General features: G+C 41.1%; 2 protein-coding genes across 4 annotated transcripts in view; one reads left to right on the plus strand and one right to left on the minus strand.

The window, feature by feature from the left end:
- The window catches only part of SAMD15 (sterile alpha motif domain containing 15), a 33901-nt gene that overhangs the window by 13040 nt on the left and 4353 nt on the right, over window positions 1–16508 (plus strand). Inside the window, exon 3 of one of the 2 annotated variants that reach the window (XM_003808869.6) lies at window positions 882–3744. The exons of the other annotated variant lie outside the window; for it this stretch is intronic. Within the exon in view, the coding sequence (XP_003808917.2) occupies window positions 882–1118 (237 nt within the window). The 3' untranslated portion in view covers window positions 1119–3744. Of the gene's footprint in view, window positions 1–881; window positions 3745–16508 lie in introns of those variants that run through there. 2 annotated transcript variants of the gene reach the window in all.
- The window catches only part of NOXRED1 (NADP dependent oxidoreductase domain containing 1), a 34704-nt gene continuing 22086 nt past the window's right edge, over window positions 3891–16508 (minus strand). For both annotated transcript variants that reach the window (XM_008960975.4, XM_055097320.2), the window contains exons 6-7: window positions 15791–16013; window positions 3891–4675 (exon numbers count right to left, since the gene is read on the minus strand). In XM_008960975.4, the coding sequence (XP_008959223.1) occupies window positions 4501–4675; window positions 15791–16013 (398 nt within the window). In that variant the 3' untranslated portion in view covers window positions 3891–4500. The remainder of the gene's footprint in view (window positions 4676–15790; window positions 16014–16508) is intronic.

Below are 16508 nucleotides of genomic sequence, written 5' to 3' on the forward strand. Positions count from 1 at the left end.
TGGGATCACAGGCGTCTGCCACCACTCCTGGCTAATTTTTGTATTTTTAGTAGAGACAGGGTTTCACCATGTTGGCCAGACTGTTCTCGAACTCCTGACTTCAGGTGATCTGCCCGCCTCTGCCTCCCAAAGTGCTGGGATTACAGGCTTCAGCCACCATGCTCGGCCCTGAGTTATAATTTTTTTTCTTAGTTACACATTAACTGACGCCCCATATAGACAAGTTATTTAATAACCTTCCCAGAGACAGTCATGGCTCCTAATCTGAACATATTATCTGCTCTTATGCTTGGTCAGATTGCTCAGCAAAAACAAAGAAATGAACCCATCCATGGCCATCTGATGCAAGGGCCTAGAAATGTCTTAAATGGTACTTTGAAAAGGATAATCATGACATTTAAGAAATTGGTTTTGGTAAGGTTAGGCTAGTAAGCCTGTGAATTTGTTTCATTATTTTATTTCCCCATAGAAATAAGGAATTGGCAGGGTGCAGTGGCTCACGCCTGCAATCCCAGCACTTTGGGAGGCCAAGGTGGGCGGATCACCTGAAGTCAAAAGTTCGAGACCAGCCTGGCCGACATGGTGAAACCCCATCTCTACTAAAAATACAAAAATTAGCCAGGCGTGGTGGTGTGCGCCTGTAATCCCAGCTACTCAGGAGGCTGAGGCAGGAGAATTGCTTGAATCCAGGAGGCAGAGGTGGCAGTGAGCCAAGATCGCGCCACTGCACTCCAGCCTGGGCGACAGAGCAAGACTTCATCTCAAAAAAAGGAAAGAAATAAGGAGTTAATATTCAAGAGGCTTAGAAAACTAAATAAACCTTCTTTGATTTGGTTGTGTTTTCAGGTTAGTCTAATTAAAAAATTATCCTTGCGTTTCAGGCAATTTCTCGGCATACGCGGGAGCTCCTGGAAATTGAAGAGCCATTATTCAAACGCTCCATCAGCCTTCCCTATAGGGATATTATCGGCTTATATTTAGAGCAAAAAGGTCATACTGGGATAAAATCTGATTCCTTGACTTTATCTGAATTGGTCAAAGCAGCAGGATTACAGGATTATGCTCCAGAAATAACTGCCCCTGAAGAGAATGAGGAATTACCTTGCACTGAACCATAGGGGAAATCCACTTCACAGAGCTTGAAAGATCAAACTAAATTACTTGAGGGAAGAGGTATGGTCTTTTTTGGTTTTCTTTTTCTCCTTTTTTTTTTTTTTTTTTTTTTTTGAGACAGAGTCTTGCTCTGTCGCCCAGGCTGGAGTGCAATGGCACAGTCTCAGCTCACTGCAACCTTGCGATTCTCCTGCCTCAGCCTCCCGAGTAGCTGGGATTACAGGCATCCGCCATCATGCCCAGCTAATTTTTGTATTTTTAGTAGATACGATGTTTCACCATGTTGGCCAGGCTGGTCTGAAACTCCTAACAGTTGATCTGCCCGCTGTGGCGTCCCAAAGTGCTGGGATTACAAGCGTGACCTACCGCACCTGGCCCTTTTTCTCCTTTTCATTAAGGATCAGTTAGAACTGCTGGCTTCATTCCTAGTTGTGTCTCTGACTTATGGTACCCTCCCTTTCTTTTTGCAATTTAACCCCTTGTTAAAACAAAGATAGTCACGCTTATCTTTCTGGGTAATTATAAGAATTCCTGAGCCAGGCAAGGTGGCTCACACCTGTAATCCTAGCTCTTTGGGTGGCTGAGGCGGGCAGATCACCTGAGGTCAGGAGTTCAAGACCAGCCTGGCCAACAAGGTGAAGCCCTGTCTCTACTAAAAATACAAAAATTAGCTGGGCATGGTGGCACATGGCTGTAGTCCCAGCTACTCAGGAGGCTGAGGCAGAAGAATCATTTGAACCCAGGAAACAGAGGTTGTAGTGAGCTGAGATGGTGCCACTGGACTCCAGCCTGGGTGACAGAGTGAGACTCTGTCTAAAACAAACAAAACAAAGCAAAACAAAATTCCTGAAAAATTCTAGTAAGGCACCTTGTAGTAGGAACATGTTGGGGAAATATAATTAAAAATAAAATCTCCTGCCAACTCCGGAGAGAGAATTCTTTCCACAAATGCAGAAGAGAAACATTTTTATTCTTGAATAAGCATTAAACTGTGATGCACATCACAGGCAAGCTGCTAAAGAGATTGCAAAGACAAATCTCACCCTTGTAGATGGCAGAGCAGATACAATACACGACATACATGTTAATTATCTGTGTCCAAAGGAAAACTAAAACTTCTATCTTGACAACAGACAGAAGTTACTACTTGGAGCCAGGTACCTAAGCTAAACTCCCACAGAGACAAGGAGACAAGGTACCAACCTCCTCAGTGCTCACATTTCAAAGAGATGTCTCCGTGGCGTCCAAAAAAGAGACTGTCCTGAGGTATAAAATGGCTAGAGACTTATTCAGCTTTTTAAAAGATTTACATACATCTCAAAGACATAGTAAAAGGATTTACAGTGACAGGTTCTTTAAAGGAAATGGTGGTTTTTTGTTTATTTTTTTGAGATGGAGTCTCACTCTGTTGCCCAGGCTGGAGTGCAATGGTGTGATCTCAGCTCACTGCAACCTCCACCTCCCGGGTTCAAGTGATTCTCCTGCCTCAGCCTCCTGAATAGCTGGGATTACAGGCATGAGCTACCACTCCCAGCTAATTTTTTTTGTATTTTTAGTAGAGACGGGGTTTCACCATGTTGGCCAGGCTGGTCTCAAACTCCTGGCCTCAAGAGATCTGCCTGCCTCGGCCTCCCAAAGTGGGGAGATTACAGGCGTGAGCCACTGCGCCCGGCCTAAAGGAAATGTTTTACAAAAAAAAAAGTGGGGAAGTTCTCTCTTCCTTTTGGCATCAGGAAAAATTTAAAAGAAAAAAATTTTTTTAGATATGTGTGTATCTAAATATGTAAATATCTAAACATGGCTTACCACTATGAAATAGGTTCTGTGGTTTGCTTACAGGCTTTTTTATGTGGTACTTTCCAGGTCTTTATAATACAAAATTTAGGCTAGAGTCTACCCATGACTGCACTTCTCAAAAGAAATTATAGGCTGGGTGCAGTGGATCATGCCTGTAATCCCAGCACTTTGGGAGGCCGAGGCAGGTGGATCACTTGAGGTCAGGAGTTTGAAACCAGCCTGGCCAATGTGATGAAACTCCGTCTCTACTAAAAATACAAAAATCAGCCAGGTGTGGTGGTGTGCGCCTGTAATCCCAGCTATTCGGAAGGCTGAGGCAGGATAATCACTTGAACCCGGGAGGTGGAGGTTGCAGTGAGCCAAGATTGCGCCATTGCACTCCAGCCTGGGCAACAGAGCGAGACTCCATCTCAAAATAAATAAATAAATAAAAATAAAAAAAGAAATTATAAAATATTTCTCGTTACCTGAATGGCTCCAGTTCCCCTCTAGTTTTACAGATTTAACTGCTCATTCTCTTCCTGGACTCATATTTTAATCCTGAAAACAACCATGGGCTAACACAGTCCTGAAGGACAGTGATGAACCTCCAGTTCCCTACACCAGAATGAATAGTAAAAGATGTTTTTCTGTTTTTCCACTGAGAGAAGCAAGAGTGCCTCAAATGAATATTCATGCCAAGTGTTAATATTTGATGATGAACCTAATATTTTCCCAAATTGGACTAACAAAATTGTATCAGAAACCATTCTAACACCATACCATTGCATTTGCCTGGCTCACGATTATGTAAAAAAACAAAAGGTAAATGATTAACCTAAGACCATAGTGATTTACATAGTGAATGGTTTTGTTCAAAAGCCCTTTAGCATTTAGCAAACAGTAGTTATGTTCTATGACAGAGCATAGTGACATCCCTGTTGTTTTCAACTCTTATAATTGACAAAAAGTATTTGCAAAACATAAAGGAAATCAACAAATTTGCAGTATAGATCTATATTTTGCAAAATTAGTTTTAGCCATTAAATACCAGTTTTTTAAATGGTTTAAATGGGAACAGCTGTAAATAAGATAGTACCAGAACAGTCATATATAGTCAAAATAAGCATGATACAAGCCATAATTCAATTAAGATGGTTTACCATACCTTCACTTCTCTATCCAAAATTGTGAGAAAATCAGACTGTATCTTTTTCCAGCTACCTACTGCTGGCAAATGGATTGAAACTTGATTTATTGGAAAAGAAGCTGCAGTATGTAATTGTCTAAAACTTATAACATTATAACTTCTTTAATTTTAGAAGAGAAATAATTTGTATTAACAAGACTTTTCTGCGGGAGCAGCTTACTTAAGTTAGGTTGTGTAGTTTCACTAGTTGCTTCTGAAAGCCAGATACATATTGATGGATAGGACCACTTGTTTTATTCTACATTTTAAAGAGTCATCAGTACAGTTTTATAATTCCTGATGTCTATCATGTGGCAAACACAATACAGCCACAAGACTCCCACAGTCAATTGTGATAATCAGGGCACAACTATTATAGGGAAAATCTGTGAGTGGGAAAAAGTCCTGATTCCTGAGTTCTCTTATTGGGATGGAAAGCCTGTGGAAATGACTGGCTGTTCTTTGGTTAGGGAGATGCCAAATGAAGCACAGTATAGATGGGTAAGGTGGTCTTGGAGAACAGGACTGCTTGAGAGATGCTGGCTAAACGGAGTTTCCTTGAGTTGCACAGCAGTCAGATCAAACCAGGGGAAAGGCCTGAGGTGAAAAAAATATTGTTACTTTTTTATGTCTGTTCAGTATATCTGATTTGGCTGTTAAACACATCTTTTAAAGAAAGTTTTCCTCATTACCTTTTCATAAACTAGAAATATTAATACCTTTCCATAAACTAGAAATTCAGCTAGAACTAGTCAATGTGTAGATTTAAGTGTACTTAATGGTGATTTCTCACACTTATGTACATTTCTCTAAGTGCATTTGGAGAGGAATTCATTGTTAAAGAATTATTATAATATTGACATTGACACCCTTTGCAGAAAATTTTTCTTTTTTTTCTTTCTTTTTTTTTTTTTTTTTTTTTGAGATGGAGTCTTGCTCTGTCGCCCAGGCTGGAGTGCAGTGGCGCGATCTCGGCTCACTGCAAGCTCTACCTCCCAGGTTCACGCCATTCTCCTGCCTCAGCCTCCCGAGTAGCTGGGACTACAGGCGCCCGCCACTACGCCCAGCCAATTTTTTTGTATTTTTAGTAGATACGGGGTTTCACCGTGTTAGCCAGGATGGTCTCAATCTCCTGACCTTGTGATCTGCCCATCTCGGCCTCCCAAAGTGCTGGGATTACAGGCGTGAGCCACTGCGCCCGGCTGCAGAATATTTTTCTCGAATTTAGAAAGAACATATATAAGATCGTGGACATTAAGCAAGGAAGAAGTCTAATTGCTTTTAAGATATCCTCTTTAGCTGTATAGATTAAAAAGTAGGCTGGGCGCAGTGACTCATGCCTGTAATCCTAGCACTTTGGGAGGCCAAGGCAGCAGGATCACTTGAAGTCAGGAGTTTGAGACCAGCCTGGACAACATAGTGAGACCTCATCTGTACAAATTTAAAAAAAAATTAGCTGGATGTGGAGGGACACACCTGTAGTCCCAGCTACTCAGGAGGCTGAGGTGGGAAATTGCTTGAGCCCAGCAAGTCGAGGCTGCAGTGAGCTATGATCACACCACTGCACTCTAGCCTGGGCTACAGAGTGAGACCCCCATCTCTAAAAAAACAGAGAGGAAAGTTAATATGCAAATGAATACCTAACGGGGCAACATTAAGTATTAGTCTATAGTGTAATTCAAGTTAAAAAGCCTTAAGACATAGGGTTTCGATATTTTTCAAAAGATCAGGAGAGACAGGCATGATGGTGCGCACCTGTAGTCCCAGCTACTCAGGAGGCTGAGAGAAGAGGATTGCTTGAGCCCAGGAGTTCAAGGCCAGCCTGGGCAACATAGTGAGACCCTGTCTGTTAAAAAAAAAATCAAGAGTAAGGCTAAGGCAAAGATACCTGCTCTCACCAGTCTTATACAGAATAGTACTAGAAGTTCTAGGCAATGCAATAAGGCAAGAAAAGGAAATTAGAAGGCATGGACATTGGAAAGGAAGAAATGAAACCGTCTCTATTTATACATGACATTATTATCTATGTAGAAAACTCCAAGGAATCTTTTTTTTTTTTTTTGAAATGGAGTTTCGCTCTTGTTGCCCAGGCTGCAGTGCGATGGTGCGATCTCAGCTCACCACAACCTCCGCCTCCTGGGTTCAAGTGATTCTCCTGCCTCAGCCTCCCAAGTAGCTGGGATTACAGGCATGCACCACCATGCCTGGCTAATTTTGTATTTTTAATAGAGATGGGGTTTCTCCATGTTCGTCAGGCTAGTCTGGAACTCCTGACCTCAGGTGATTCACCTGCCTCGGCCTCCCAAAGTGCTGGGATTACAGGCATGAGCCACCGCACCCAGCCCAAGGAATCTATTTTTAAAACCTCCTAGAACTAATGAATTCAGCAAGGTTGCAGGATACAAAATAAACATACAAATATCAATTGTATTTATATATAATAGTGATAAACATGTGGACACCAAAATTGAAAATGTTTTTTCATTTATTGTCACTCCAAAAAATGATATACTTAGATGTAAATCCAATAAAACATGTACAAGACTTGCATAATAAAAACTATAAAATGCTGATGAAAGCAAAGAATATCTAGAGAAACATACTATATTAATGAGTGGGAAAACTCAACAAAATTAAGATGTCAGTTTTCCAAAAATTGATCTATAGATGTAATCACAAAATAAAAATTATTGCCAACACCAGTTGCTGGTGAGGATGCAGAGAAACTGGATTATACATTGCTAGTGATAATATAAACTGGTACTACTGTGAAAAACAATTTGGCGGTGTCTTAAAAAAATAAATATGCAACTACCAAATGACAGTAATTACACTCCTGGTCATTCATTCCAGGTAAGTGGACACTTATGTTCACACAAAAGCCTGTACATGAATGTTCATAACACCCTTATTCATAACAGCCAAAAACTGGAATCAACCCAGATGTCCTTCAACAGGTGAATGGTTAAACAAATTGTGATACAGCCATGCCGTGGAATATTATTCAGCAATAAAAGCCAACTATTAATACACATAACAACTTGGATGAATCTCCAGAGACTTGCTGAATGAAAAAAGCCAGTTTCAAAAGGTGGCATACATATGATTCCACTTATATAACATTCTTGAAATGACAAAATTATAGGAATGAACACATTAGTAGTTACCAAGTTTGCAGCTGTGAGGAGGCAACATGAAGAATTCGTTAGTGAAAGAACTGTTCTATATCTTAACTGTATCAATGTCAGTATCCTGGCTGTGATATTGTGCTACAGTTTTGCAATATCTATTTCCATTGATGGAAAATGGGTAAATGGGTACATGAGATTTCACTATTATTTCTTAACAATTTCATGTGACTCCGTATTTATCTCAAAATAAAGAAAAAAATTATCTTGGCTGGGTGCGGTGGCTCACACCTGTAATCCCAGCACTTTGGGAAGCCAAGGCAGGCGGATCATTTGAGGTCAGGAGTTCAAGACCAGGCTGGCCAACACGGTGAAACCCTGTCTCTACTAAAAATACAAAAAAGTCAGCCAGGCTTACTGGCTGTAATCCTAGCTACTCAGGAGGCGGAGGCAGGAGAATTGTTTGAACCTGGGAAGCGGAGGTTGCAGTTAGCCGAGATTGCACCACTCACTCCAGCCTGGGTGACAGAGCTAAAACTCCGTCTCAAAAAAAAAAAAAAAAAACTTGAATTCCAGTTTCTGGTCTGACATGTAAGAAGCTAGAAGTTGCCACTCTATCCTAACAATAATTAAAAAGCTGAACTAAAAAATCAGTAACTCTTTTAGATGTGTAAGAGAGGTAGGGTCAAGGGCAAACTACTCTCCCTAAGACTGCAGGGACCAGAACACAAATGCTCAGAAGTAGCTTGCTGGAGGAGAAACCCATGAGCTGAAACCTCTATGGGAACCCAGTCCCAAGATAGGGAACCCGGAACTGTAACTGACAAATTGCTGGAGGTTCAGAGTGGACAAGTCTGAGAATAAAAATGTCAGACTTGGGGGACCCAATCACTGGGGACCCTCACACTTATGATTTTTACCTCTAGGAGCTCAACCAGGTTCTCAGTGATATCTGAGAAAAATCCCCTTGTGCTTCCATCAAAGGGAGAGGAAAAGAAACCATTTTGAAATATGGCAGAGCATTCTGTTCTTAGCAAGGTCTGCCCTTGGGAGAAACTATTTAACCAGAGCCAAACCTTCTGGGGTTTTATCTGAGCCTAACTGACCTGGGGGAAGAGAAATAGCCAGTTCCAGTCAGGTCTACCCTTCCACGTGGAAGGAGGAATGGGCTCCTCAACTCCAGCCCACTTTAGCCATCCTGTTCCACTGAAGAAGGAGAAAAATCCTGAGAAACACTTGTGAAGTTCACAGTCCAGAGTACAGGCTCACTCAAAGACTGAGACCTACTCGTAGGACTATAGAACACTTCCCCTCCTCAACTCCTTAGTACATTATTAAAGACCTATTTACAGGCCGGGTGCGATGGCTCATGCCTGTAATCCCAGCATTTTGGGAGGCCGAGGCGGGCAGATCATGGTGTCAGGAGTTCGAAACCAGCCTGGCCAACATGGTGAAACCCCATCTCTACTAAAAATACAAAAATTAGCTGGGTGTGGTGGCGGGCACCTGTAATCCCAGCTACTCAGGAGGCTGAGGCAGGAGAATCATTTGAACTCAGGAGGCGGAGGTTCCAGTGAGCCAAGATCGCGCTATTGCACTCCAGCCTGGGCAACAGGGCAAGACTCCGTCTCAAAAACAAACAAAAAAAAGCCTATTTACAGCAGTTCTTTTTACCTGGTACCTCATGTCTGACTATCCAGAAAAAGTTAACAGGCATACTAAAAGCCAAAAAACAAAAAACCACCAAAACCCACAATTTGAAAAGGTAGAACAAGCATCAGAACCACATATGAGAGGAATACTGGAATAATCAGACTGGGAATTTAAAATAACTATGACTGAGGCCAGGCGAGGTGACTCCTGTAATCCCAGCAATCTGGGAGGCCGAGGTGGGAGGATTGTTTGAGCCCAGGAATTCAAGCTTGGGCAACAAAGTGAGACCCCAGTCTCTACAAATAATAAAAAAAAACTAGCCAAGCATGGTGGCATGTGCCTGTGGTCCAGCTACTCGGGAGAGGTGGGAGGATCACTTGAGCTCGGGAGAGTGTAGCTGCGGTGAGCACTGATCATGCCACTGCACTCCGGCCTGGGTAACAGAGCAAGACCCTGTCTCAAAAAATAAAATAACTATGACTAATATGCTAAAGGATCTAATGGATAAAGTAGATGGCAGACTACGGAAGCAGAAAGATGGAAGTTCCAGGAACCAAAAATAACTACTACTCATTAAAAACACTGTGACAGATATGAAGAATGTCTTTGAGGCCCCTATTAGTAGACTGTTCATGGCCGAGGAAATAATCTCTGAATCTGAGGATATCTCAACAGAAACCTCCAAAACTGAAAAGCAAAGAAAACAAAGATGAAAAATACAGAACAAAATATCCAAGGACTGTGGGACAACTACGAAAGATGTAACATGCGCATAAGGAGACTAGAAGGAGGAGAGAAAGGACACAAGAAATATTTGAAACAATAATGACTGAGAATTTCCCCCAAATTAATGTCAGACACCAAACCACAGATCTAGGAAGCTCAAGAAGACACCAAGCAGGATAAATAACAAAAACACACAAGAAACTATACCTAAACATATCATTTTGAGACTACAGAAAAACAAAAATAAAAAATCTTGAGATAAGCCAGAGGGAAAAAAACACCATACCCATAGAAAAACAAAGATAAGAAAGCTGATTTTTAGGATCATGCAAGCAAGGAGAGAGTGCAGTGAAATATTTAAAGTGCAGGAAGAAAAAAAATCACTAACCTAGAACTCTGTGCAAAGTTATCCTTCTAAAGTGAAGGAGAAATAAAGACTTTACCAAACAAAAATTGAGGGAATTTGTTGCCAGTAGACCTGTCTTGCAAGAAATGTTCAAAGAAGTTCCTTAGGAAAATGATATAGGTCAGAAACACGGATCTACATCAAGAAAAGAAGAGCACTGAAGAAGGAACAAGTGAAGATAACTTTAGTTTTTCTTACTCCTAACTGATCTAACAGATAACACTGTAAACCAGAAAGTATCTGAGACAAGCATCAGTCAATTTAGAAAGTTTATTTTGCCGAGGTTGTGGCTATGTGCCGGTGACACAGCCTCAGGAGGTTCTGATGACATGTGCCCAAGGTAGTCGGGGCACAGCATGGTTTTATACATTTTAGGAATACAGGAGACATCAATCACTATATGTAAGATGTACATTGGTTTGGTCTGGAAAGGTGGGACAACTTCAAGTGGGGCGGGGGTTTCCAGGTCATAGGTAGATAAGAGACAAACGGTTTTATTCTTCTGAGTTTTTGATGAGCCTTTCACTGAATACACAATTTACAGGAATAGTCTCTTATGACTTAGAATGGCTTAGTGAAGCAATAGGGCAAATGTTTAAATGTATGTTGCAAAGTTGTAGGATACAAGATTAATATGCAAAAGTCAGTGTCTTTTCTATATACCAGCAATGAACAAGTGGAATTTAAAATTAAAAACACATTACCATTTATATTAGAACCCCCAAAATGAAATACTTAGGTATAAATCAAACGAAGTATGTGCAAGATCTACATAAGGAAAACTATGAAACTGATGAGAGAAGTCTAAAAACAACAAAATAAATATAGAGATTTCATGTTCATGGAGAAGAAGACTCAATACTATAAAGATGCCAGTTCTTCCCAACTGAACTACACATTCAACGCAATGCCAATCAAAATCCCAGGAAATTATTTTGTGGATATTGAAAAATTGACTCTATAGTTTAAATGGGGCCAGGTGCAGCAGCTCATGCCTGTAATCCCAGCACTTTGGGAGGCCGAGGTGGGTGGATCACGAGGTCAGAAGTTTGAGACCAGCCTGGCCAACATGGTGAAACCCCATCGCTACTAAAATACAAAAATTAGCTGGGCATGGTGGCGGGTGCCTGTAATCCCAGCTACTGGGGAGGCTGAGGCAGGAGAATTGCTTGAACCCAGGAAGCAGAGGTTGCAGTGAGCCAAGATGGTGCCACTGCACTCCAGCATGGGCAACAGAACAAGACTCCACCTCAAAAAAAAAAAAGTTTAAATGGAAGAGCAAAAGACTCAGAACAGGCTGGGTGTGACGGCTCATGCCTGTAATTCCAGCACTTTGGGAGGCTGAGGCAGGAGGATCACTGGAGGCCAGGAGCTTGAGACCAGCCTGGGCAACATAGCAAGATCCCATCTCTACAAAAAAATATAAAAAATCAGCTGGGCACAATGGTGTGCACCTGTAGTTCTGTAGTTCTAGCTACTCAGGAAGCTGAAGTGGGAGGATTGCTTGAGCCCAGAAGGTTGAGGATGCAGTGAGCCATGATCGTGCCACTGCACCCCAGCTGGGGCAGCAGAGCAAGACCTTGTCTCAACAACAAACAAGACTCAGAATAGCCAACTCAGTATTGAAATGGAAGAACAAAGTCAGAGGAGTAACACTACCCAACTTCAAGACATCCTTTAAAGCTACAGTAATCATGACAGTGCAGTATTGGTGAAAGACAAATAGAGTGGAATAGAATAGAAAGCCCAGAAATAGACCCGCATAAATATAGTTAACTGCTCTTTGACAAAGGAGCAAAAGCAATATAATGGAGAAAAGACAGTCTCTTCACAAATGGTACTGAAGCACTTGGATATCTACATGCAAAAAAGAAAAAATGAATCTAGACACAAACCTTACACCCTTCACAGAAGTTAAGTCAAAATGTGTCACATGCAGAACTATAAAACTCCTGGAAGATAACATAGGAGAAAATCTAGATGATCTTGGCTTTGGCAGTGACTTTATAGTTGTTAACACCAAAGGCATGATCCATGAAAAAAACAATTGACAAGGTGGACATAATTAAAGAATTTAAATAACTAAAACTAAAAGTCTCTGCTTTGTGAAAGACACTGTCAAGAGAATGAAAACATAAGCCACAGACTAGAGAAAATATTTGCAGAAGACAGATAAAGGACTGTTTTCCAAAACATACAAAGAACTCTTAAAATTCAACAATAGGAGCCGGGCGCCATGGCTCACGCCTGTAATCCCAGCACTTTGGGAGGCCAAGGTGCGCGGATCACCTGAGGTCGGGAGTTCAAGACCAGCCTGACTAACATGGAGAAACCTCATCTCTATTAAAAATATATAAATACAAAAATTAGCCAGGCATGGTGGTGCATGCCTGTAATCCCAGCTACTCGGGGGGCTGAGGCAGGAGAATCGCTTGAACCCGGGAGGCAGAGGTTGCGGTGAGCCGAGATCGTGCCATTGCACTCTAGCCTGGGCAACAAGAGCAAAACTCCGTCTCAAAAAAATTCAACAATAGGAACACAAACCAATTTAAAAATGGGCCAGAGACCTTAACAGACACTTCACCAAAGACAATATACAAATGGTCAATAAGCATATGAAAGGATGCTACACATCAGGCCAGGCATGGTGGTTCATGCCTGTAATCCCAGTATTTTGGGAGGCCAAGGTGGGCATCACCTGAGGTCAGGAGTTTGAGACCAGCCTGCTAACATGGTGAAACCCCATTTCTACTAAAAACACAAAAAATTAGCCGGGTGTGGTGGTGCATGCCTGTAATCCCAGCTACTTGGGAGGCTGAGGCAGGAGAATCGCTTGAACCCAGGAGGCAGAGATTGCAGTGAGCCGAGATCACACCATTGCACTCCAGCTTGGGCAACAAAAGTGAAACTCCGTCTCAGAAAAAAAAAAGAATACAAGGAAAATTTGACAGGAAAACTACATAGTTTACAACATTAATTAAATATTACAATCTTAAAGGAGAGGAGAAACAAAAATCTCATTAAATGCTTAAAAGGGAAACTGATAAAATTTGAAATAGATTTTCTTAAAACTTGAGAAGAGTAAAATTAGGATGAGTAAATTAGGGTTGACAAACTACTAGAAGGAAACCTTTTGTTTTTATTATGGAAATTTTAAAACAAAATAGAATGAAACATAGAATAGTATTAAGTAAAAAAGAATATAACAAAAAATAGTATAACGAAACTCCATATGCCTATCACTCAGATTTAACAATTATCAATTTATAGCTAATCTTTTCTCATACAAAACCCCACCCCTACTCCTTTACCCCCATCTATTGGATTATTTTGAAGGCAATCCCAGACACTATATTGCTTGATAGACTTATCACTAAAAATACAAAAATTAGCCAGGCGTGGTGGTGTGTGCCTGTAGTCCCAGCTACTCGGGAGGCTGAGGTGGGAAGATCACGTGAGCCCAGGAGGTGGAGGCTGCAGTGAGCCAACATTACACACCACTGCATTCCAGCCTGGGCAGCAGAGTAAGACCCTCTATCAAAAAAATAAAAATAAAAACAAAAAAGTTAATGGAAATAACAGGCCCACCAAGTGCTCAACATTTAATTAAAATAGACCTACATCATGGCACATCATAAAATTTCAAGATACTGAGGTCAAAAGATCTCATAAGCTTCCAGAAAGGAAAGAAACAGGTTTCAGACAAAGGATTAAGAATTAGAATGGCACTGTAACTCTCAGTAGCAACTCTAGAAGCTGAAAGACAGTGAAGCAATGCCTCAAAATTCTCCCATCCAAGTACTAACCAGGCCCGACCCTGCTTAGCTTCTGAGATCAGATGATATCAGGCACGTTCAGGGTGGTATGGCTGTAGATGCAATCCCTCAAAATTTTAAGGGAAAATTATTTCCAACCTGCAATTCTATACCTGGCTATGTTCTCAATAAAATAGAAGGCTAGAATAAAAACATCTCAAAGAGTCTCTGAAAATTATTTCAATGCACCCTTTCTCAGGAAGGTACTACAGGACATGTTCCCCCCAAATTAAGAAGTAATTCATGAGAGAGAAACAAGAGATGTTTCCATGACAGGAAACAAGAGATCCAATACAACAGAAAAGTGAGGGGAATCCCTGGGATAATGAAGAAGAAAAATCTCCAAACCAAACGTGAATCACAGGCATAGAGAATAAACTGTCCATTGATGATTGATTGGAATACAAAAGATGAGGAAGAAGAATCTAGGATTACGTCTAGGGTTCTGACTTGAACAACTTGGTGAAGCAGCATATAATTAGGTAAGAAACATCAGAAGAGCAGGTTTAAGAGCAGGTATGTTTTTGGACATGGTGAGTTTGAGTGGAGATGGTGAATACACAGTTACCTAGGCACAGCATTGACATTTAGGCTAGAGATACAGAGTTATATGCTGTCAGTGAAAAGATGGGAACCTAAGTCCCCAGAGTGGAAAAGATCACCGGGAACAAAGTATAGAATGAAAAGAAGTATAGCATGAAAAGAAAAGGGCCTAGGATAGAGCCCTGAAAACACCGAGATTTAAGGGTGAGGCAGAGGAGGAGCTAGCCAAGGAGGGGCCGGGGAGTCAGGAAGAAAATGAGGAGAACGGGAGGGATCATAACAGCCTAGAGAAGAGACTGCTTCAAGAAGGATGGCATGTTCAATAATTAAGGAAGAAAAAGAGTTTAAAGCATCCAGTGGATCTAGTGACATGGAAGTCACTAGTAATAAGAGCAATAATCTTTGCATATTAGATTATCAAAGATCAAAAATATTTATTTGATAGTTATCAGATATTAAAGAAGTGGCACCCTCATATGCTGTTGGTAGAAATGTAAACAAGTACCACATTTTTTATAAGCAATTTGGGAACACCTATCAAATATAAAATATGCATAAACTTTGACCCAGAGCTGCTTTCACATATGCCACCGAAATACTGGTACAAGTGCACAAAGTACAAGAATGTTCAAAGCAGGCCAGGTGCACTGGCTCACACCTGTAATCCCAGCAATTTGGTAGGCCAAGGCGGGCGGATCACTTGAGGTCAAGAGTTGGAGACCAGCCTGGCCAACATGGCGAAACCCTGTATCTACTAAAAATACAAAAATTAGCCAGGCATGGTGGCACATGCCTGTAATCCCAGCTACTCGGGAGGCTGAGGCGCTTGAATCACTTAAAGCCGGGAGGCAGACGTTGCAGTGAGCCAAGATCGTGCCACTGCACTCCAGCCTGGGTGACAGAGCAAGACTGTCTCACAAAATAAAATAAAATAAAATAAAATAAAGAATGTCAAAGCAGCCCGTAATGCAAAATTGGGGATGAGAGGAGGAACTACATCTCTATCAAGTGGAAACAGAGTGAATAAATTTAATGAAATAAATGTGTCCGGTGGACACCTAGGTAGCTGCTCATAAATGAAGTAGCTATGATTGTACTAACATAGAATGGTAGCTGTGATACAGTAAGTAAAAAAGCAGAATATATAGTTCCCATGTGTCTAACACTGTATATATAGGAATAGATATGCATATACATTATAACAATATAAATGTTTGTAAATGCATAGATAAAAATATAAAAACTGTTAGAGGTGAAATCTATGAAATGGGATTTGGAAGGCAAAGGATGGCATTTACTTTTCCACTAGTTGAAATTCTTTACAAAAAGGTATACTTTTTATCAATGTTTAAAGAGAACATGAAAGGATAAAAGAAAAAAAGCATTAACTAAGAGAAGAGTCTGGGAGAAATGAGAATGGCCAGCTGTCCAATGCCCTTACCTTTCCTGAGACAAGTTCTTGCCATAGGCTTTGCTGACAAAATCTGTTAATTGAAACTTTGGGCAAGATGCTGTGTCTTTCCCACAGTCTTCAAAGTGCACGGAGAGAAAGAGTTCACTCAGAAGCTGCAGCACTTGGGAGTGGGCCATGTTTCTTGCTGTGCATATGTTTAGGGCCGCATAGAACACTCCCTCCAACCACTTGATATTGAGGATTATTCCCCCTACACATCAATGAGAAGGTAAATACCAGTTAGCACCACCAAAAATGAACTGCAGAGAACCTAGAATAAACCCCTGACAGTGAATAGCCACCTTTTTTCCAAGACAGATTGGTAATATGAACCACGAGATAAGCAAACATTCCTTCCTGAGCCACAAGCGCTACTTGTGCCCTTTATAACACATCATGTGTTGACCATCCCAAAGGTGGACAGATACAACTAATGTAGACATTGCTAATGGCAAAAAGTGTCTCTGGAATAGTCGTTGCTAGTATGGAGAAGGAACTGGGGAAAACTGCAAGGTCAGAACAGGGAAAGGCCATTTTAGTCCAACATTACTTCCTCCTATTGAAACAAGCTATCTCCTCTTTTGGTTTTAATTTGTCCTTAAGAAGTCCAAATGATCAAGCTTCTCAGCTCTTCCTAAGTAGCTCTCCTGCAGTACCTTGTGCCTTACACACACACACACACACACACACACACACACACACACAC

The sequence above is a fragment of the Pan paniscus genome, chromosome 15, assembly GCF_029289425.2.
Source record: "Pan paniscus chromosome 15, NHGRI_mPanPan1-v2.0_pri, whole genome shotgun sequence".
Taxonomy (NCBI): Eukaryota; Metazoa; Chordata; class Mammalia; order Primates; family Hominidae; genus Pan; species Pan paniscus.